This window comes from Lissotriton vulgaris, chromosome 7 (genome assembly GCF_964263255.1).
Source record: "Lissotriton vulgaris chromosome 7, aLisVul1.2, whole genome shotgun sequence".
NCBI classification, from domain to species: domain Eukaryota; kingdom Metazoa; phylum Chordata; class Amphibia; order Caudata; family Salamandridae; genus Lissotriton; species Lissotriton vulgaris.
Genome location: NC_141695.1, coordinates 443,160,344 through 443,184,256, shown reverse-complemented (window position 1 = coordinate 443,184,256; position 23,913 = coordinate 443,160,344). Strand labels below are relative to the sequence as shown.

The 23,913-nt window shown below is 44.5% G+C and overlaps 1 protein-coding gene across 1 annotated transcript in view; it reads right to left on the bottom strand.

Annotated features, from left to right (window-relative positions):
• Nucleotides 1-10,338: 10,338 nt before the first annotated feature.
• Nucleotides 10,339-23,913, bottom strand: part of LOC147701817 (uncharacterized) — a 44,504-nt gene continuing 30,929 nt past the window's right edge. The window contains exon 2 of the mRNA XM_086930458.1: nt 10,339-13,250. Coding sequence (XP_086786584.1) covers nt 11,700-13,199 — 1,500 coding nt within the window. The 5' untranslated portion in view covers nt 13,200-13,250 and the 3' untranslated portion in view covers nt 10,339-11,699. The remainder of the gene's footprint in view (nt 13,251-23,913) is intronic.

Genomic DNA, 23,913 nt, shown 5'->3' with positions numbered 1-23,913 from the left:
TAGATTTTCGTGTAGAGTTACCCCCAAATACTGAAACGTTCTAACCCTTTCTAGCCTATCATATCCCAAGGTTGGATTAGGCCTAGTGGTTGTCGAGGGATTAAATACCATGAATTTGTTTTTTTCTGCGTTGATCTCAAGGCCATGGGCCTTGCAGAAATCCCCAAAACCATCTAGTATACGTTGAATCCCCATCGGGGATTTGGAGAGCAGGAGGGTATTGTCGGCAAACATAATTGCCGGTACCCTCCTGCCTGCCAAACTGGGGGCATCGTTGTTCCTGACATTGTCAAGGTGAGATATTACACCATTAACAAAGAGGCAAAACAGGGTCGGTGCGAGGACACAAACCTGTCTTACCCCCCTGAGGACTGGAAATCTAGATGATAGCGCCCCCTCCCTCCCGCACCTGACCTAGGAAAGTTTCCATCATGGAGCCTAATTATTGCCTGCAGTAGCTGTGAAGGAACACTTAGCTCCCTGAGGACCGCCCATAATTTCCTGCGTGGTACCAAGTCAAATGCGGACCTCAGGTCCACGAACACCATGTACAGACTCCCCCCCCTCGATCCCCACCGTTTTCCAGTAGAGAAGAACGAGGCGAAAAATCTGGTCCATGGTGGACGTGTTCTTCCTGAAGCCCGCCTGGAGCGGACTAATCGCATTGTCCTCCATCCAGTCCAGGAGGTGATCCAGCAAGAGACGGGCGAAGAGTTTTTGAGTTACATCTATAAGGCTGATCGGCCTATAGTTGGCTGGGAGCAGAGGAGAGCCCTTTTTAAAAATCGGTACGATCTCTGCCCCCAGCCAAGTACAGGGGCTCTCCATCCCTCTTAGGATAGAATTGAAAATAATAAGCAAATAGGGACCCCATATCTCTGGTTGGTGTCTAAACAAATCTCCTGGGAGTCTGTCGAGACCCGGAGCCTTACCCATCGCTAGCCTCCCTATAGAATTTAATACCTCACCCAGTGTCAGCTCTAGTTTTTTCATTAGGCTCAGAGGGGCTATCAAGAACTGGCTCTGCGGGAATTACAGGGGTATCTTGATACAGTTTGCCGAAGTGGGATTCCCATATTGGGGCAGCGATGTTTGGCTCCACAGCTGATTTCGGTTCCCCTGCACCTGTGTGGACTAGTGACCAAAATTTTCTTGAGTCCTTGGTTTCGAGTGCCATTGATAGGTCATGCCATCTGTCCCAATCCCAATCGGACTTTTCATGGGCGATGGCTTCCCTGTATTTCCGTCTCATCTCAGATATTTTATGTTTATCGGCGCCAGACTTGACCATATAGATCAGCTCTGATTTTATCTTTCTGCACGTGGAATTGTACCAGGCTGAGGTTGGTATCCTCTTCTTCCTGCTCACTGTCTCGGGGTAAAAAACCTCTCCTAAGCTTCCCACTAGGTCAGCATGAATTTGACCTAGTTTCTCATTAAAATCAGTAGCTTTGGGTTTATTAATCAGTTCTTCCAATTCGACTAACTTAGGGAGCGCCAAATCATAGATTTTCGTGATGCACTCTGTTGAATTGACTAATTTCCCCCATCTTACCCTACGTCTATTATTAGACAGAACTAGGGTCCCTGTGTCTTGCTTTGGGTCATTAAGTAGCGTATACACAACAACAGTCCTAGTTCTCATGGCAATATTCATTTGTTGCATTGTAAACATCTGTGGTCAACATTCGTAATCCAAGGGATCTCTCTATTCTTAAGAGAATCCTAAGATGATTCAATCTATTGCCTCTTTAAAACAACAACCTCTCTGATTGAAACAAACAGGACAGCACAAACAAAAAATGTGTGAAAAGCGAGATGGCACCTCACGGGCGCACCACCAATGGGGCCCCTGGTTGGTACTCACCAGGATGGCCCTGTTCTCATCATCGGTGCCATCAAGCTAAAACCAAAAACGTGTCTCGAACCTCAAAAATAAAAAGACAGTGAATGGTGCAGTGGACACAACTTATATGTGACAAAACTGACAACATTTAACATATAAGTCACTGAGCAACTGGGACCATAAACTTTACTTTCATTCCCTTCTCTGTTGCAAAACAGTGAACACACATATACTAAAAAAGAAGAGAGTAAATACTACCTATCGATTCACTCTCTACTTACAGCCGACATGTTTCATTGCCTTGGTTTCTATCAGGCAATTTCTTCAGGGCAATACACTTTAAATGCCACTGCAAGAGACACTGAAGCTTGGGTGCCTGCATGCAGTATTGGCTCTCATACCAGTGATGAAATTATGCTAAAAACGGAATCCAGCTCCCTTAGGTGAGCATGGTCCTTACTCCCCGTTCGAGAAAGTTACGGTAACAGAGTAGCGGTCGGCGTCCTCTCAACCCTCGAGCTTTGAGAGGACGCCGACCGCTACTCTGTTACCGTAACTTTCTCGAACGGGGAGTAAGGACCATGCTCACCTAAGGGAGCTGGATTCCGTTTTTAGCATAATTTCATCACTGGTATGAGAGCCAATACTGCATGCAGGCACCCAAGCTTCAGTGTCTCTTGCAGTGGCATTTAAAGTGTATTGCCCTGAAGAAATTGCCTGATAGAAACCAAGGCAATGAAACATGTCGGCTGTAAGTAGAGAGTGAATCGATAGGTAGTATTTACTCTCTTCTTTTTTAGTATATGTGTGTTCACTGTTTTGCAACAGAGAAGGGAATGAAAGTAAAGTTTATGGTCCCAGTTGCTCAGTGACTTATATGTTAAATGTTGTCAGTTTTGTCACATATAAGTTGTGTCCACTGCACCATTCACTGTCTTTTTATTTTTGAGGTTCGAGACACGTTTTTGGTTTTAGCTTGATGGCACCGATGATGAGAACAGGGCCATCCTGGTGAGTACCAACCAGGGGCCCCATTGGTGGTGCGCCCGTGAGGTGCCATCTCGCTTTTCACACATTTTTTGTTTGTGCTGTCCTGTTTGTTTCAATCAGAGAGGTTGTTGTTTTAAAGAGGCAATAGATTGAATCATCTTAGGATTCTCTTAAGAATAGAGAGATCCCTTGGATTACGAATGTTGACCACAGATGTTTACAATGCAACAAATGAATATTGCCATGAGAACTAGGACTGTTGTTGTGTATTAGCTTTCAGAGTGGAGGGCGTCCTAGTTCGGTTTGTCTTTCCCTCTAGACTCCTATTTTTGTAGTGTCATTAAGTAGCGTACCTTCTTTGGGCCCTGGGTGTACCATATCCAAGCAGAGAGCATTATGATCACGGTCTGCTCTTTCAATCACCCTGAAGTCGAGCACCGTGGGCCACACGCTTGTTTCTACAAAAATGTAGTCCAAACGTGATTCCTGGTCCTTCATATTGAAGGTGCACACTGAAGGGACATCAGATGGTATGCGCCCGTTGCAGGCCCTCAGAGCGTGGTTCAGGGTAAGGGACGTAATCTGAAACGCTAAGGGGGACCAAGATTTTGGGTTTGGAGATTGACAGGGGGGAATCCCCCAGTAATCATCCTCAGCTGTTAAGGCACCCTCCTTTAAACCATTTAGTGGTTCAAAGTGGCAATTGAAATCCCCACCTACCAATATCTTACAATCGGGGGATAGTTGTCCCAAAAATAAAGATAGACCGTCTAGGGTGGGTGATTCCATGGACACACTTACTGGACGTTAATACACATTCACAATCGCCAGGTTGTAGGCGTCTGGCCATTTAAGGAGAACACATTGTATGTCCTCCGAATGGGTAGGTATTATCTCTGCTATACAACCTATGTGGCTAGCCACCCAGATAGCGAGACCACCGGAAGGCCTCCCTTTTCTGCCCCACCTAGCATGGACATAGAAAGTTGCGTAACCCACCCTAGGGTAAGCTTCCCTAGCCCAAGTCTCCTGAAAGAGACAGATGTCATTACTATGTACTAGGGACCCCCAGTCGCTGGAATCTAGTTTATTGGTGATGCCTGCAACGTTCCATGAAAGGACCTTCATCGGCTTCGGACCTTGCTTGGGTACTGTTCCCCTCATTCTCTCACCATCTATATCTGTACATAAGACTGGAAACCCGTCCAAAGTTACCTGGCCCTCTTGGACCTCCGGATCAATTACTTCTTGGGGTAGTATATTCTGGTATAAGATTCTAGGTGGTTGATCAGTAGGGGAGCCCTGCATAATAATAATAGTTGGCTGTTCTGGTGATAGAGGGTCAGAGGTACTATTTCCAGTGGCATCTATCCCTTTCCTAAGCTGAACAGAGCGGAGGGCCACCCCTTCGGTACTCCCAGTGCATACAGCCCGCGAAAGTCAGTCAGCCTGGTCAGGGCAGCTATATCTGTTAGCATGAACATAATTACTGTTTGTAATTGTGTCATGTCGTGGGGGCCTATACCTTGAACCATCAATGGCAAATCCCACCCTGGTCCAGCCATCATTTACCCCAAGATGCGAATCATCGCTTCTTGGGTAAAAAAACGACAGGGGGACCAATCCAATGGATGTATTCCGCGTGTGCCCCAACCAGTTGCAAATGTGGGGGACAATCTGGGAATCCCTAAAACTTACAAGGATACAATCACCCCCTATTTTCTTTACCGTGTGACCAACCCATGGAAGCCTCCTGACCATCAATACTTCCCCTCTTAAATTTGGTGGTAATGGCCTGTGAATATTTAACCAACTAATAACTTTATTGCGTAAGGAGTCAAAAGATTCCACCGCAGGGTTGGAGAGCTCAGGTACCCCAGTTAGAATAACAGTGTGGGCCGTCGTCTCTGGTGGCAGATTGATTACAATTGGCCAAGGACGGTCAGCCATTCTAGTGGGCGTCTTTTCCTGCCTCGTTGCAATTATTGGATAGGGCAACTTTGACTTCCGGGCTAAGGGCACGGGGGGAAGTTGCCTTGTAGGGGGTGATGGATTGGGTTGAGATACAGTAACTATAGGAGCATTCCCATTAGCAGTGGAAGTGGGCTGGTTTGTAATCACAGATCTAGGAACACTGCTGGGAGGGGACATCCCAGTGTTTATCGCAGTTACTCCTTGGGTGCTGGTCCGCAATCCCTGCTGAGCGTCTATACCCCCAGCTGCTTTTTCTATTGCTAGGAGTCTAGCATCAATACAATTCAGCCTAGCCAACAAGGGGTCAAGCAATTCTTTAAGGATGTTAGTAAAGAGGTGGATGGGATGGTCCATACTACTACGAGATCCCTCTCCGAAAATGAACGGGCCAGGCTGAGGTAGCGTCAGAGTGTGGGCAGGGTGTATTGGGCTTGCCATTTCATTGACAATCACGGCGGAGGGAGTTTCCGTGCCATCAGTGATGTTAGCATTGATATGTGCAGTATGATCCAATTTTGCCCTCTTTCCACCTTTTAACTGTCTAGGTCTCTTTCTTTTCGGGGCAGCGCCCTCACGAAGACCCCTTAAATGCGTTGGGTTAGTGTCACTCCCCTCTTCCCGAGTCAGAACAGGATGGAATATTGAGGGTGATGTCGTCTCAGGCGTGGTGGTGAGTGAGTCTCGATCTCGATGTGAATTGGAGGGTGTCCTCAGCTGCTGTAGCACTGATTCGATTGTTTGATCGATACTATCCAAAAGGGATAGGTGGGTAACGTCCAGAAGATCTGGGGATCTGGCATTCGCAATTGAGCCCAGGGAGGATCTCTGGGTACTTTCGATCCCCTCTACTAGCTGTTTTTCCAGGGCTGTGAGTCCATTGTTTATCACAGTATTTGCTTTCATAAGAAAGTTATCCAAAGTACCTGTTACCAGAGTAGCCGCTTTACTCCTCGTATCCCTCGTTGCCATATTGGTCAAATCCTGGATGAGTCGCGACCAGTCCAGGTAGCAAGAGTGTGGAGCAGAGAGTCCGGGAGCAAATGGGCGAGGACTTAGAGAGGTGGCCCGGTCCAGTCTCTTTCTGGCTCGAACAGGCTATAACGGGCCCGCCCTTGGCCCGGGCTTCGCCCGGCGCGCGTCCCGCGAGCGCGGTGGTGGGAGTAGCTAAATGGGAGGAGGCGGGCGGGAAGAGTCTCAGGTGCGGCCGGTTGAGCGCCGCAATCAGCCCTGGGACTCGCAGTCCCGCTCGTGCCAGTGTCCCCCAGCAATCCACTGTGCTACGGAGGTCAGATATCCAAATCCCAGCAGGGAAGCAAACCAAAGCAGTACACGCCTCACTTGGACTGCGAGCGGCACCATTTACCTACATGAGGCCCTCAGTGTTTTGCGCTGGATAAGGAGTGTAGACATTGTGCCAGTTTGCACATTGTGTGCAAAGATGGGACACGGAACATGGTGGGAGTCACAGGAGAAGCCGAAGCCATACCGATGCAGGTAATAGAGTGTAGAAAATAATGGGGATGATCAGAGTAGGAAACACAGGCAAATTATTTTGAGTTAATGAAGTTGATGGTCGACTCTGGTTACTTGTACGCTATAATCCCTATATTATATTCAGAAAGTAATGACTATTGGCTACTCTTTTACAAAGGGCATTAATTCCAAGGGTTATTAGAAGTATAGAGGATATTGGGTCAGAGTGGTTGGACATCAGCTTCCAAGAGAGAATAATTAGAAGGAATGTGTATGTGGTCAGGGATGGACCTCCCACTCTGGAATAGGTTCACATTATCATTAACCTTCAAGCTTCTTGTCAAGTGTTGGAAAACACTAACGTGGAGGAGCTCTAATTGAGGACCAGATCTGTTTTTGAAGGGAATCTAGGGACATTGAAAGGCCATTTGCTTCAAAAAGAGGGCTGAGCTAGTAAGGAAGAAAGCCAGACAGGTGTTGCTGGCATTACGGGCAGTGGGGGGAGGTTAAAAACCTGTTGAGGACATGGCTCACAAAGGCATAATTGCTTTTGAAGCTGCAGAGTGGGTGCCATCTATCCTTCATCACAAAAAAAAGGAAAGGAAGACAGCCTGAGATTCTGTGCTTAACTGCTTTGTTTGAACCTAAACATAGTGATGGACAGATTTCCCTTGCCCAATACTGAGGAAATCGTTCACATTCTGATGGGTAGTATGTACTTTTCTAAGTAGACTTGAGAAGCACCAACCTCTAAATCACACTTCATGAGGACTCAAAGCCTTTGACGGGCTTCATCACCCAAGAGGATGTTTATTTGCCTACTCGTCTAACCTTTGACTTTGCTTTGGCTGCCAACGACTTTCAAAGTCCAACATATTTTTTGACCAAGATAGTACAATTATTTGCAAGTTTACTTCCTGGTCTATTGAAACTCAAGTCAAGAACCCAATGCCACGTTAAAACAGGTTCTTGATAATTTGGAAAGAGATGGTATGACCCTTTGCGAGACAAGTGCAAGTTTTTGTTTAGGAAGTAGTGTACTCAGTGCCCACAGATGGGGTTAAACGAAAACCGTGTTTAGTAAAGGCTTTAAGGGAACCACTCATGCCCAGCAACAAAGACCAACCGCGTTCATTCATGGGCCCCAGGTTGCTATTTGAAATTTGTTAAGGACTTCACCGGCAGAACTGAAGACTTTCAAGTTTTATTGAAGAGAGGGGTTTACTTTGATGTCTTGAAATCCTGCATCGTGCTCACTGCACACAAAGACTTGTCATGGTACTAGTTCTTACAACTTTTGATGCATCTAAAAAAGCTTTCTTACAGTTTGCACCAGTGCCAAGGACAATGGGGTGGTTTACCCAAAAACTAGAGAGGAGTTGAGAAAAGATAGCTATTGTGGTTCACTATTCAAAGAAAGCTGAGTTTGATTTCTCAGCTATAGTGGGTGAGGCTTTAGCTGCAGCTTGGGGAGCAAAGCACTTACATACTTACAGCTGGGGTTTCAGGGTGACCACATCGCAGGGCCTCGAGGCAGGTTCTTCTCCCTGGTGGGGCTGTAAATGGATCTGCAATGTTAGTCTGACTTGCTGACAGATTACAGGACTTCAGTTACACTGCGGCATACATTCCTGGTTGTAACAATGGGGTTGCAAACTGTCTCTCATGAAGCTCTAGATCGCTGGAGCTTATAAAGGTTGAGAGTATGTTTGATGGTGAGGAGGTGGTAGCGAGCACGAGTAGAATGTTGTGGTGAAGTCATTAAGAAAGAAAAATGAACTGAAGCTTTTGATGAAGATTCCGTTCTCAAGGAGGATGTGAAAACGATCGCAATAGTTGTGTACTGGTCAGAGTTCACCTGTATTTTAACATTCAGAATGAGTTGCCAGTTTGTAGTGACGTAAAGGTAATGAGAGGGGACCAATTTGTTTCCCCTACATCTTTAAGGAACAAGTTCATTGCCTTGACCCATAGTGGACACTTAGAATGCACAGTGGCAACAAATAGATTGAAATGCAAATGTTGGTGATGGGAGCTGTACAGAGGTGAAAGGTTTTGTAGGGAAGGATAGAAGAGACTGAAGGTGCATGGAGGTCCTGTTAGACATAAAAACAATCTAGGCAAACCATGGGAAGAGATTGGTTTGAACGTTATTGGTCCCTTTTATTGATTACCGCAAAATGTACGTTTCACAGATGTTCTTCATGCTCATCGCAGAAAGTTGGAGTCACGTTTTTGAAGGAACTCATCACAAAACGCACTACTGTGTGGCTGTGTGTCTAAGGAGAATGTTTTTGATACATGGTATACTGACTTACATTGTCACAGAAAACCGGACTCAATTGGTTTCTGAGGAGATGAAGCACCTCCTGAAGGGGTGTGGTATTAAGCATCATCACACTTCCCTTTACAATCCTCAGCAAACGGATTGGACAAAAAGGACTAACAGACTGGTTGAAGATAACAGTGAAAAGGCTGCAAAAAGTAAGTTGAGTGTTAAGAGGGCTATGGTTGACGTGGCTGGTATGGTTTGGGCTCAGTGTACCGAGTAATGTTAATACTGGTCATTTACGGCTCTTCTCCACGAGGAGAGCGGTTTCTCACATTTCCTTGACTCTAGAATGGGTGTGGGAGGTAATAGCTGGTGTAGAACTTTGCAATTACTACTAGAGTTAAACTTAGATTAATGTGGGAGATTGGGTCATGGTTAAATCAGGTAGTGATCCTTATACTCTGAGGTCTGTGGGAAATAGCTTTGTGGTCCGGGAGAACAGTTAAAGATGGAATATGCGAAGAGAAGACTTTTGTCTCAGGGCTGGAAAAGGTCCTGCCCTGAAAGAGCAGGGTGTTGAAGGAAACTGTAGTGGTCTAGTAATGACTCTGGGTGCTGGGATAACGGGACAAATTCATAGAAGGGATCAGGTGGTAGGCGGTGGCATCATCCCCCAAAGTAGGGTTGGTACTAGCGGGGATTCATCTCTGGGAATTGATAATTTCAGTTGTCGGTAGAATGGCTCCTGGTTGGTTGAGTGACTGTGTGTGAGTGATCTACCTCTCAGTTTTCCACCTCTATGTCCTTCTGGGTTTCGGATGTCTGTCCTGTGTGACGTTCTGTAGCCCTAGTGTGCCCACTAATTTTTAGTCTTTTATCTGTTTGCTTATGCATTTGTTTTTTTTAGTTTTTGTGCATGCTGCCTCTCGTTGGTTTGTTTCATTCCTTTTTTTATTGTTACCTTTCACAACATCTGCAGTTGCTTTGTTTTGTTCTTTTGGTTCACATTCCTGGTCATAAGGAAAATATGTGTAGTACTTAGCTTACCTGTTTATTACTGTGCTGTTCAGATCTTACCTTGACTGCAACCCACTCAAAATCCTATTCATACACAGGTCAGTTTGCAAAAAAAATCTAAACCCATGCAAATTGCGACCATTACATGTGATCTGAAAGTACACCCATCTGGCCCTTTATTCCTGCTGTCCAAACTTCTGTCTAGTGTGTAACACATTAAAGTCAACAAATCACAACCAACATCTGCAATTTCTTTCGTTTGAACGAAAGGCTGTACGCAAAGCCTGCAAAGGTGACTGCCTTTGCCGCTTGCTGTCAACATTTCAGGCCTCATTTAGTGATGAATATACAGGACAGTCCACTGGTGGAATTCCTTCCACCTCCCTCTTTTTTATGGTGCAGGAATTTCAGCCAGTGGACCAGAGGGATTTACCAAAGAACTTAGAGGAAGTGACTGCCCATCCTTTTCAGAAGCCCCATCAAAAAGATGTCCAAAGTCATGTCACCTATTTCTTTGACACAGTTTTACAAACTGCTACAAACAACTACTGAACGAGGCAACAACAGCACAATCATAGTGCTTGTACCTTACTCGTAAACGTTCAAGCACTGTCTTATTCAATATAGACAGCTTATTTTGGCTCTCGGTTACAAAGATTCTGCCAATGCTTGCCAGCTTCGCAACATTATAAACAGAGCACAATTTTGCACTGGCAAATATTTCCGAAACTATTACAGCACCCAGTCAAAAACACAGCTCTACATCTAACACCTCTTCTAATTTTATTTTTAATTTGTGGATTGGCTAGCAAGGTCAACAATAACTGTTTGAAGATAATCTGATCATTGGAGAAAGGGTGCCCCTGTAATGCAAATCTAGCTACACACCTTGGAAGGCTTAGTTCATGTCTGCAGATCAACATCAAGACATCTATGCACTGCTTTTTAGGCATATGCGTGAAAACAAACTGATTCTTGAAAAACACAATTGTTGTCCAATTTCCCAGTGGTTGCTACTATATTTTATTTTTCTTACTGCTAAAAATGTAGGACTGGAGGATGAAACTATCTGGAAAAATGAGAGAATGTTCATAAATATTCCGGGGAAAATCTGGATGGTAAGAAGGAGAGCTTAAGGACAGGGATGAGAGGGTGGAGAAAAGTTCGGAAACATGTTGGAGCAGCTGCATGAGTAGGAAAAATTGTACATAAATGACAGCAGAGTTCAGAGTGCAGAGCCTGCTGCATCATATTGCCTTTGTTTCCAATTTCCTCCACGTATCCAGGGCTGAAAAGATGTTGCCGACCCACTGTGATAATCCGAACCTAAACAATATCCAGTGAGTTATACGTGTGCGCGATACTTTTTTCTGCATTTGCGCCGTGAGATGAAGGTTTTGCAAATTTTTGGGCAGCGCACTGGAATCATCCATTGTTTATTAGGTAAGTTTTGATTTAGCAGAGTCGTGAATAATTTAAATACAATAAGTTTTGAGTTCAATTAAAACATTAGTTCCTGAAAGTTTAGAAAACAGGTTCAGATTCAATCGATTCTTAGATTAAGATACTGAGGACAACAACATTTGTAAAGTTGGGGCCTACCGATACCAGAGGCCAAGTGTGTGTTTACAAAGGTATAACCAACCAGACCAGTAAGCACACCACAAATAGCAATAAAGCCTAGGCAGAAACCTTGAGCAACAAACTTTCCAGCAAAGATGAGCTTTAAATGTGGAGACACGAGGGTTGAGCTGAAGAACAAACAAGGTATGTGGTTCTGGAACGGGTAGCTAGAAGGTTTGCTGGGCTTGGTCTCCCATCAAATTTAGTGCCTATATGATTTTCCGAGAGTCATTTCACACACTTCGAAATTCATTTCATCTTTCTCATATGAGACTTTTCTATCTCGGCTGCACATTTTCTTTAAGAACTGAAGTGAAAATACCAGTATTTTGCTTGGGGGGGTTCGAAGAAGTCTTCAAATAGATCAGGAATTTAAAAGCTTAACCTAGTTGTTATGGAAGTGACTGCCCACCTTTTTCAGAGGCTTCATTAAAAGATGTCCTTAGCTCACGTAATGTCCCATGGCTCCATCAATCAGAAAAACTGCCTATTATAAAATAATCATTAATTCATTGAAGAGGAGGAGTTTGGTGTAGATGTGGATGGGGATTTCTGATTATTGTCACTCAGTGCCTGATCACTGCTCACCTTCTTGTCCTCCTCTTCATCATCTGCTGTCTCTGTAAAGGCCTCCCCCCAGTCACTGAGGTTGTAGCCATCCTGCTGGAAGAGGTTGTCAAAGGTGTGCTTCCGCCTGATGTGCCGGCGCAGAGTGTTGCGTTCAGTGAAAAGCAGGTGGCAGAGCTCACACTGGAATGGCTTCTCACCTGTATGCACTCTTTGGTGCCGGTGAAGCTCACCAGATTCCCGAAAACCTTTCTGACAGATTGGACACAGAAAGGGGCGTTCACCCGTGTGGATGTGCTTGTGCCGCTGAAGGTGAGAGGAGCGCTTAAATGTTTTACCACATGCTTTACACTCAAATGGCTTGTGCTCAGAATGAGTAATGCTGTGGCGCTCCAGGTCTGACAGGTACAGGAATGTCCTGTAGCATACTAGGCAGTAATGAACCTTCTTAGGGACTGGTGGTTTCTCATCCGCCACTGCAGCACTTTCAGCTTTTGGCTTATTTTCCCTCTCTCGCTTCATCATGGTGTAGGGAACACCCTGGTCATCAATCAAAAGAAATCGACTCTCTGGTGTCAGATTTTGATCACTACTGTTCTCCGATTGGCTTGGGAGGGCGTTCTCCTCACTTCCGGAAACTGGAGAGTTAACCTGGGGTGCACAACTATTGAGCTCCGCCTCATGACTACTGGAAGAATGCGAAGCCGATTTGCTATTGTCAGTGGAATGGTTGAGGTTTGGGTTCACTTTAGTGCGATAGGGCCCTCTGAGCTTGCCGCTTGTTGATGAAGGTGAACCCTGCATAGAGGACATGGCGGGAGCCTTGTCTGGGTCATCTTTCAATGACACAATCGATTCAATGGTGCAGTGGTTGAACACTGGCTTTTGAGTGATCTCCTGGATGGGTTCAGACACTGGATTCTTTATAGTCAATAGAGAATTCAGCATGGGACTAAACACAGCCTTAGGTTTAGTATGAAGGTCTTTCTTTAACTTGCAAAAGTCTGATACCGCAGAGGACTCTTCATTACGTGTCTTCCAGCCGTGATAGGTTTTAATGTTCTGTTTGCGATAACCTGGAAAACTGTATGCCCTTTGGGAGTCTTCTTGGCAAGAGGTCCACTTGGGTACAAGAGGGTAGCTCGTGTTTCCTAATAATTTCCAGATTGCTTTTTTCTTTGGCTGAAAATCTGGAACTTCGTTGATACCATCCAGTTCATGGTTGTTGGGGGTTTCTACCTTCACGGCCTGAGCTGGAGCAGAGATAGCCTCATCTCCTCTGGTTAAAGGTTTGGGTGCCATATTGCAATCTGGCGACTCCTCTACCTTCCGTTTAGAGCAAACAGACGGGATCGGTCTGCCCCATTCCTCGCTATCCCATGAAGGCTCAGTTTTCCAAGGCTGGTGAGGCCCTTTACTTGGTCTGGCTGGTTCCATCTGTGAGCCCTTGTGACTGCAGGATATCCGAATTCATCTACAGGTCCATAACTTAAAATAAAAAGAGAAAGTAATTAGCACATAAACCAGAAGAGCACACATTTTAAATTTCGTTATAGCTCCTTAAAGTGTCAAGGAATAGATTTTCATGCATAAGACTACATTATAACGGATTTCCCTAAGCTATTACGTGGTATACCATTGTAATGCCTGTAATATGCACAGTGCAAACCAAATTTCTTTTTGTGGCAACCAACCAACTGTGGCCATTTTAAACTGACATCTCTACGAGACAAATCTGTGTTCTTCAATACCTTTCTTCATATTATGCTCCTAAATAAACTAGTGCTGCTGGCCAGCAGCACTTTTTCACTACTAGAAAATCACTTTTAAACACCCATATCCAATCAAAATGTTCAGGTTCAGTCATATCAGCACTGAAGTCCCCTAAGGAGGAGCCTGGCTAACCATCCTCTTCAATGTATATGTGCAATCACTGAAAAATCTCGGTACACCAATTAAATACTACACATCTTAAACCTAATGACGAGCCTGAATGACGCCAAGTATTGCATTATTATGCAGTTCATTGCAGATGGCAATGGCTGTAATGGTAATCTAATCCAGCAAATTCGGGACAAAGACATGCTATTAGTTGGAAAGTGAAAGGTAACAACACTTGATTTGATCCAAAAGAGTGAATTAAACCTAGAGGGATTAGTTCTTCCTCCTGTAGGCATTCAAAGACTTCCTCCACCAGGAATATTTGGAACAGTTACCACTGCAAAGGTGCTATCCAGGGGTGCCGATGGGAAACATATTCTCCTGGGTCATCAAATAAAGATTTCCAAATCTTGAAAGGGAGAATTCATTGCAGTACTAAGGCAGTACTATACCTCTATTCCTAAGAAATTCCCCTAGCATTTATAAATTAAAAAAATCAAACTACTATTCTATCTCCCAAAAATGAATCCATTTGTGGATTCCATAACATCTCACCAAGCTTCGAAAGCAGCTTTAGCCACTTGGGATCATTCTCTGAAGAAAACAGCGATTCAGATAGAAAATTCCCTCTGCAGCAGCAGTCTGAACATGGCTGAACTTGAACAGGGATATTACACTCACGTTCTTACTTACTTTCATAAAAGAAATTGAGAGAATCCTCCTCTCAAACTGACTGAAAGCTGAATAACCCTATCCCATTCACCAACAGTGGCAGTGCCATAATAGAAAACAACTCATGTCAAGGTTTCAAGGTTTCCCGGTGTTGTACCCATCACTTTGTTGTAAATTAGATAGCTTTTTGCTTTATATTATTTTATTTACATTTTAATACCTGTGCAGGTAGAAACTCCGCGTATGCATAGATTCCATCAAGCATTTTCGATACTGGTATAGAAGCAAGGTAGGAGTGTTTTTTAGGCATCGACAGGAAGCTAGGTATGATGGCAAAGCCATATATTCAGGCAGCAGATCTATGAATGGGAATGGTCTGTGAGGTTTCTTCATCAAAAGTAACAGGATGTGTGATGTGCAATAATACCTAAGAACCTTACAGTCACCCAAGATCTGAAGCTCTCATGGTGAACACACGTTAATCTTTGTTAACAATTCAGGCACACATCAGGCTAATATTGCACAATTTAGAAATTAGCAGCATATTTTCTGTATTTTTAAAAGCAATGCAAAAAAGGTATTTTTCCACTAGGATTCTAAGGTATTGAATTTCATGAGAAATACCCAGGGGCTACTAAATCGTGGATGGAGAAGATCTGTAAATACATCCAGGAGAGACAACCTATGTACATGGAAAAAGAGAGGGCCGCGTCTAACTTTTGGAGAATGTGCCTCGTCTTTAATTGAAGGACAGACAAAAAGAATTAAGATTGAACATGTCCAACAAGTGGGACACACACAATCCAGCAACAACCAAGGACGGTAGGACATACTGGCAAAAATATCCTTGTTCTTATGGAAGGAGCTTATTAGAGAATCGAGGAGACAAGACATCCCTGCAAAACGATGATAGCAGTTCTCCATATCCTCAAAGTTCAACCTAGGGAAAAAAGCTAAATTGTATGGGGAACTACATAATATCAACATTACAACAGTGAAAATTGGTACGGAGGCGTGGAAAGTAGATACAGGAAACATGAATATGACTAACGAGTATTCAGATCTGTTCAAGAAAGGGGTTCTTAGTTGTTGAAAAGGCAAACATTCAGAAAAAGGGGAAGATCAAGAGATGTTGATAAGCAACAGAAACACATAAGATATACAAATTGTCAGACACAGTATGAGGAGAAATGGGACACGGGGTTGTGCATATGAATAGAATTTCTAGGAGTTCAAGAGGTGCAAGAAAGGTGATAACATATGTAGTGGGGGAGCCAGTATTGACATAAGAATGATAGCGGCAGAACTATGGATATGGTTGCCCCTAGAGGTGCACATGAAGAGTAATAGAAAATGGCTAGCTCACTGCTTTCTGTGCAGTGGTATTCAGTGGAGAAAGAGAAGGTCAAAGGATACATTTTGAGTGAAAATGCCATGTCACAAGTAACAACACTGAAAATAGTGTCACAATTCAAGGTTCTCATAGTAAACCATATGGGGCTGAATTTTCTGGTCAAATGCCTTGAAAGAAGATACCTACAGAATGGTCTTCAGATTTTACACACGTGCATCTGAAAACACTAAAACATGCATTGTGTGGTAGAGGTAATCATCATAACAGTAACAGAAATTTACATTTCTGTGAATGTACATGGTACCCTCATCACCAAATTGATGTGAATCATAGCATGTTTGACGGAAGTCGGCCTTACTGTGCCAGGAAACCGGAATCCAGTCAAGGAACCAGCATTAGACAGATGGGGTGATGGACAGGATATTAAAAAACATGTGTTTATGAAGGCCATATAGGACTTGGAGATCTCAGAAATGAGGAGAGCACACCATTAGGAAGAAAAGGCTATACGTCTTTTTCACAAATCCTTTTCCAAAACTGAGCAGATACATGTCTCATGTGGACTTAATCTGAACCAAAGGAATCCCAATTTCAAAGCATTCTTTTTTGGGGACCCTGTCCCCTTCTCAATGCAAGTGAAAGGTAACAGAAGGGGGGGGGGTAGGCAACTGCTGTGGGATGAGGTCAATGGGCCAAAGGTGCTCAAAACACTGAGTTTCTACCTCGAGTTGAACTGAAAGCCATGACATTTGCTACCATACGGGACGTCCTTAATACTGCATACAATTGCAGTCTACAGCAGTTTGACTGCCATAGAATCAGGAATGAAATACTCTTGTTTATTAATCAAAACCAGATTAGACAGGGGTCTGGCGATCAAAGTGTTAAGGTAAAAAACAACTTCGGTGACATAACAAGCATTGGCAAAGCCAATAGGTCGCGCCTTTGCAAGAGCTATTGGCTTTGCTAATGTATTTTAGCCATTGTGTACACCAGCGTACCTGCTGTTCAGCATGGCTAAAAGTCAGTGGCATAGAGGAGAGGGTTGTAGTGGGAAGTGGCATACAGTGACGTGTATTTGAGGGGCACAGATTGGAATCGCATACAATGACGTACAGTTGAGTAGAATAGAGTCGACTGCTGAAGAGTGCATTGGCATAGAGTGCTGCAGAATATAGTGGCGTAGAGTACAGCAGCATAGCATTCAGCGGCCTACAATGCAGTGTTGTATAATGGATTGGGGGAGATTAGAGTGCTGCATAGTAGAGTGCAGTGGTGGAGAGTGGAGTGGTGTAGAGTAGGTGACAGAGTGCAGTGGCGTAGAGTACAGGGACATAGAGTACAGTGGCATAGAGTAGTGCAGAGTAGAGTATAGTGCAGCAAAGTGCAGTGGAATAGACTGGAGTGCTGCAGAGTGCAGTGGTATAGAGTGCAGTAATGCAGAGTAGAGTGGTCCAGAATGCAGTGGCATAGGATGCAGTAGTGCAAAGTATAGTGGTACAGAGTGCAGTGTTGCAGACTACAGTGTCGTAGAGTGCAGTGGTGTCAATTGGCTTAGAGTGCATTGGCATAGAGTGCAGTGGCGTAGAGTCGAGTGGTGCAGAGTAGAGTGACATAGAGTTAAACGGCATAGAGTGCAGTGGTGCACAGTACAGTGACAGAGAGTGCAGTGACAGAGTGGTGCAGAGAGGAGTGGTGTAAAGTGCAGTGGCGTGATGCAGATTGCAAGAGTGCAGTGATGCAAAGAAAAGTGGCGTAGAGTGCATTTGCATACAGTGTAGTAAAGTAGAGTAGAGTGGCGTATAGTGCAGAGGTGTAGAGTGGCATCAAGTGCAGTGGCATAAAGCAGAGTGAAGTAGAGAGCAGTGGCATAGAGTTCAGTGGTGTAGAGTAGAGTGTAGCTGCTTAGAGTGCAGTGGTTTGACGTAGAGTGCAGTGGCATAGAGTGGAGCACAGTGAAGTACAGTGGCGTAGAGTAGTGGCGCAGAGTAGTAGCATAGAGTAGATTTTCAGAGTATAGTGATGTGGCGTAGAGTGGAGTGGTGCAGGGTAGAGTGCAGTGGCCTGGAGTGGAGTGGTTTAGAGTGTAATGGCATAGAGTAAAGTGGTGTAGAGTGCAGTGGCATAGAATGCAGTGTTGCAAAACAGATTAGACTGGCGTTCAGTGGATTGTCGTAAAATGCAGAGGCGTAGAGAGGTACAGATTAGAGTCAATCAATTAATCAATCAATCATAGTACTTATAGAGCGCACTACTTACCCGTGAGGATCTCAAGGCGCTGTGGGGGCGGGGACTGCTACTGCTTTAAGAGTCAGGTCTTGAGGAGTCTTCTGAAGATGAGCAGGTCCTGGGTCAGTCGTAGGTGGGTGGGGAGGGTGTTCCAGGTCTTGGCGCCCAGGTTGTATGTTGGATGCGGGGGACAGCGGTGAGGGCGAGGCTGGTGGAGGGAAGCGGTCGGGTCGGGGTGTAGAAGCTGAGTCGGCCGTTGAGGTAGGCTGGTCCGGTGTTGTGGAGGGCTTTGTGTGCGTGGGTGAGTAGCTTGAAGGTGATCCTTTTTTGACAGGGAGCCAGTGTAGGTTTTTCAGGTGGGGGGCGATGTGGCTGTGGCGAGGGACGTTGAGGATCAGTCGGGCGGATGCGTTTTGAATGCGTTGCAATCGCCGTAAGTGCTTGGCCGGGATACCTGCGTAGAGTGCGTTGCCGTAGTCCAGCCTGCTGCTGACGAGGGCCTGGGTTACCGTTTTGCTTGTTTCGGTGGGGATCCACTTGTAGATTCTGCAGAGCATGCGGAGGGTGTTGTAGCAGGAGGAGGAGACGGCTTTGACCTGCTTCGACATGGAGAGGGAGGAGTCGAGGATGATTCCCAGGTTGCGTGCGGGGTCGGTGGGTGTTGGTGCTGTTCCCAGCGCGGTTGGCCACCAGGAGTTGTCCCAAGCTGAGGGGGTGGATCCGAGGATCTGAAACAGAAGGTATTCTTGCTAGAATATGAGAATATGGTGGCTATCTACATTAAAATCAGGGTTTTTTTAGCATCTAGAAGGCTGGGTTTGCCATTAAAGTTTCACTGCAGGAAATGTAATGCAGAGTTCAGTTCAATCTTCTCCCATGCCAGCAAAGGTTAATAGTTTAATTGCTTGGGATCACAATATTGCTTGATGGAAAACAGAACCATGCTTTCCAAATAAGTGGAGAAGAGCCATGAATGTGGCAGACTAGAAGAACAATATAGAGTTTGATTAAAAAAGGTTAACATACACTTTTGCAAAAGTTTACGATTTTTCCCTATACAAAAATATATTTTTGAGCAGCATCTTTACTACTGAAACGTCTCTGTACTCATGGCAGAGACTCCACACATAAATTGATTGACCAATGTAAGTGTAAGTTTACCTTTGTGAATCGGGCCCATAGGGTATATTATATGACACAGTACACAGTAACAAACTCAAAGAAGACACAGGATTCAATTGTTCTAAAGGTTTTGATTCCACAGTGAGTGTGAAATATTCTTCATTATGTTTGAAGTCAATAACTGTAGTCATATTAATGGAGCAAATGAGTGCCTTGGAAGTACCAAGATGGGACAGGAATTAGGAGGCAGTAAACAACCAGAAATGCAAGAGTGCCTATGGGCGAAACAGAGCAATGAACCATGAGAATCTCAGGATAGAGACTGTTAAAGAGGGTCAGCTGAGCTCTTCTTTAAAGATTAATGAAACCACTGCTTCATCCACTAGTAAGATTACACAAAAGGATTTTATAGACTTCATGGGCAGAAAACATTGCAGGGATGTGGAATTCCTATAGCCTGACGCCCAGGACATATTGTTTGGGGTCAAGGGCAACAAGTTTTAATTAGTATTTTGTCCTTGGAACAAGTAGGCCTAACCCCTTACAGCACACAAACTTTGGCTGACAGTTTACAGTAACATATTATGGATCAGGGAAGATCAATGTCTGCAGTTAAGGTACTGTTTGTGTCTATGAGTTAATGCTGTTCAAACTTGTATTTATGGTTCATGTATGCAAAGTCTTTAATATTATGGTGAGCGCTCTAAGTAAATGTTGTAAGCTTGGACAGTGGTTCAAGTATAAAAACGTGTTCACACATTTTCATACTTTAGCAATATGAGGCTATGCGCCCAGAAAGCTCTCTGATTAGATGCAAATATTTGCAGAGGCTTGAAAGCAAGCTTGAGGAGTCTTTGCTTTCAAAATAAAATGTTCACAAAAAAATGCAAGTAGGAAAAAAAACATCTGACTAAACTACTGTACAATTTTAAGCACCATTTCTTTGCAACATCATTCAGTAAAATGTGTTGATGTATGCTAGCATACCCCAAAGATATTCATAATAGAAAATCAGTGTAAGCATTTTCAATAAGATTGTGCGAGGCATAAAAATAAATATGCATTGGCAAAGCGAGCAGGTCTGAAATTGATGGTCAGCGTTTTTGGTTTTGTCAATGTCTGACTTGGTTTGGCATGGTTTTGTAAAACCAAATTGGTATGGGAGCTGGCCAGCCCTCACCATTATAACAAACATTGACAAAAGTTAAAATAGTTTTTGGCCTCAAAAAGTATTCATTGCCACAGTAGTTCCCGGAACTGAACGAAACTACTTTACGTGCCGGTATGCACCTTAGAAAAGAGCAGAATGCTGTCACTCACAGTGAAGCCAGATGATAGAAAGAGAGAGACGGAAATTTAATAAACGCAAAAAGGCCATGGTTAAAGCCAGACCTGATTAGGGGCCCAATTATTAAAGAAACTCTCAAAAGTTCACACATGGTATATGTCCTTGTATTAAGTGCAGATGTACAACTTCTGTGAATTCAGAAAAAGTTACAGAAGTAGGCCAAGAAATAGTACTCCTAAAAAATATTTGTGGCCTTTAGTTTAGCATGAGCAAAGATGCATGTGTAGATTTGCTCACGCGAAAATCTGAGTGTTTGCAAGTTCACTTTCCCTCCAACCACTTTTTTCCCAACCCTAGAAGAAGTTCCACATCTGCCATGGTCAGGAGTTAAGTTTCAACCTTTCTCAGTATGGGAAAAGATTAGAGAAGAGTTGGTAAAAATCTTTAAAACATGCAAGTTAGTAGGTTTGCACAGACTCAAAAGGGAATTCCAACCCTGGAACTATTGCTTACCACTACAAAAATAATAATAATAATAATTAATGAGCTTGTAAAGCGCCTGGTTACACTAGCTAGTGTGTCCCCGCGCTGCAGCGTACTTGGCCCGCTCTGTAACAGTAAATCTAAGCAAGGTGATAAGTCTATCTCTTGAAGAGCCATGTTTTTAGTTAGGGGAGGGTGTTCCAGTGTTTAGCGGCAAGGTAGCGGAATGCTCTACCACCCATTCTTGCTCTTTTAAAAACTGGGATTTTAACCTGCCCCATCCCCAGGGACCGCAGGACCCTCGTGGGAATATAAGGTGACATTAGGCTATGTAAGTAGCTAGGTCCCTTTCCCTGCATGATGCGATGACTGATACAGAAGGCCTTGAAGAGGATTCGGTCCTGTACTGGGAGCCAGTGTAGGGCAGCCAGGGCGTTCTTGGATGAGGCTGTCCTTGGGAGCATCAGAACAAGCAGAGCCGCCACGTTCTGAATGCATTGTAATCTTTGAACAGTCTTATCACTGGCTCCTAGGTATAGAGAATTGCATTGACTAAAGTTTTCCTGGCGGCTTTGTGGAGCACATCCAGGATTTTCCGAAGGCATTTCATTATTCCAAAGCACTTTCCGGCCAGCAACCTAGTATGGTGGACAAACGAGAGCTTGGAATCAAGCCACATTCCCAAGTTCTTGACCTGGTTACTAGGGGTGGGAATGGGGTCCAGAGTCTACGGCCACCACCTCGATGACCATATTGAAGGAGCCTTCCCCACAATCAGGACTTCCGTTTTGGTGCCATTCAACTTCAACCAGTTACTAGACATCCATCCTGCCAGCTCCTGTAGGCAGGAGCAGAAGTTAATGGCTGCCTCTGTATGGGATTGAGATACGGACACTACTAGTTGCGTGTTATCAGCAGATGACACAACACTAATGCCGTATTTCATAATGAGGTCTGCTATAGGGGCATATAAAGATTAAAAAAAGAGTAGGGTTGATTGTCGAGCCCCGAGGAACCCCTTGAGCAAACCTGATGCTCTTGGAGTAATACGGTCGGTGGGACAATTGAAAACTTCTGTCCTGCAGAAAGGATTTTAACCACTTCCAGGCCAGATTATCCAGCCCTCCTTTCTTAAGGCGTTGTAGGAGTATTGGATGGGCGACGGTATCAAGAGCGGCACTAAGGTCCAACAGGACCAGTGCCACCATCTGCCCATCATCTACTTGGCTACATATGGTTTCTGTAGACAGAAGTAGTGCTGACTCTGAAGAGTACATGGCTCGGAAACCTGATTGCGTAGGATGGAGTAAACCGTGCTGGTTAATGTGTATTGTCAGTTGAGTATTCACCACTTTTTCCGCTATTTTAGCGAAATATGGCAAAAGTGAGACCGGGCGTAAGTTCTCCAGCTGACTCACACTTACACCTGGCTTTTTTTATAGGGATAACCACTGCTTCTTTCCACCTTTGTGGGACAAATCCTGAATCAAAGGAGAGTTTTAGGAGATATCTGTTGTAGGCGACTAGAACCTTCATACTCTCTCTCAGATTTTTAGGGGTTGCAGGGTCGTTTGGGGAGCCGGATTTAATACTCAATGCCGTGTTTTTGAGATCCTCGCAGGTGGGCAGGGTAAATCTGGAGAGGCGGAGAGTTTCCTCCATGATGCACACTCCAGGCCGCTCTGTTCCCCCTTGCGAGCCTCCTCTGGGAAGGTGGAATACACCCTTTCCACCTTTTCTGAACAGAAGTCTGCTATCCTGTTGCAGGACTCCACTGAGTCACCGCTAGCAGCTGTAGTTCTGGCCAACGTAGATAGATCCTTAAAAAATCACAAATAACTCCCTAGAGGAGTTTTCAGCCTGCTCTATTTTTAAGTTATAATACGCGGCCCGAGTTTTCCTCCTTTGCGAGTGATAACCTTTAAGGCCAGTTTTATATTTGGCCCTCCTGTGCTCTGCGAAGTCTCCTCTCCAACTTCTTTCCAAACACTTACATGAGGACTTAGCCACCTTAAGTTCTTCATTAAACCAGGGCGCAGATTTGGATTGTCTCCTCGGTGTACTCATGGCTCCATGGGGCAGCACTATCTACCACTTCAGTTATCCTTTGATCTAACGCTTGACATGCGGAATCAGCATCACTTCCACCCTGGTGGACTGCTCTGCTGGAGGGCATGGTTGAAATCGCCTGCTGTGAACCCAGCCCATTTCCTCTGTATTCTCCTTGTTCTTGCCTTTTTCAGGGGCGAAGGGTTAGGAATCCTAGTGCTAAAAGGGATCATATAATGGTCTGTCCATGGCACTGCGTAAGCTTTATCAACCGTTAATTCCCCCCAGTTGGCAAAAATTGGATCTAATAAATGGCCATGTCTTGAGGTCGAGAGGGCAGATTGCAGCATCAGTTGTAGTGCTGCCAGCTCCTGACAAAGCTCTTGCGCTGTGGTATTATCCCTATTGTCAAAGTATAGGTTCATGTCTCCTAGCACCAGTACTTTGGAATACCGCAGTGCAGGTTGAATTACTTGTTCTCTAAGGCTAGATGCAAACTGTGCAATGTGGCCCGGTGGTCTGTATATTAAAAAACCTTTTATGACATAACTAGCATCCACCGTTATAGTGAAGCAGCCTGCCTCACTGGCTTCAATTGTCACCGGTTCTAATGAGCATTGTACCGACAGCTTATGAATAATAGCTATCCCCCCCCCCCCTGTTCATTAGTCGATCAAATCTAGTGATCCCATAATTCAACGGGAGAGTTTCAAGAATTTCCGGTGCAGTGTCTTCGCTCAGCCAGGTTTCCGTCAACAAAATGATATCTGGTTGATTATCAGCCAAATAATCGTGAAGCTCGTATTTGTGCTTATTGAGGAATCTAAAATTGATCAGTATCATTTTAAGATCCTTATCCTCCTTGTGCTTGTTAGTTTGTCTCAGATTGCCCGCCATCGTATAGGGACAGTGGCTGCATTGATGCTTACTGAAACTACTACCTTCAGCCCCAGTATGTAGATCTGAAGAAATGTGGCAACATAAGGGAATGGCTAGTACTCAAACCTTATTATGGTGTGAGCCTGGCATAATCAGAGAGGATATATCAAAGATCTTATATAATGAGATTGCTG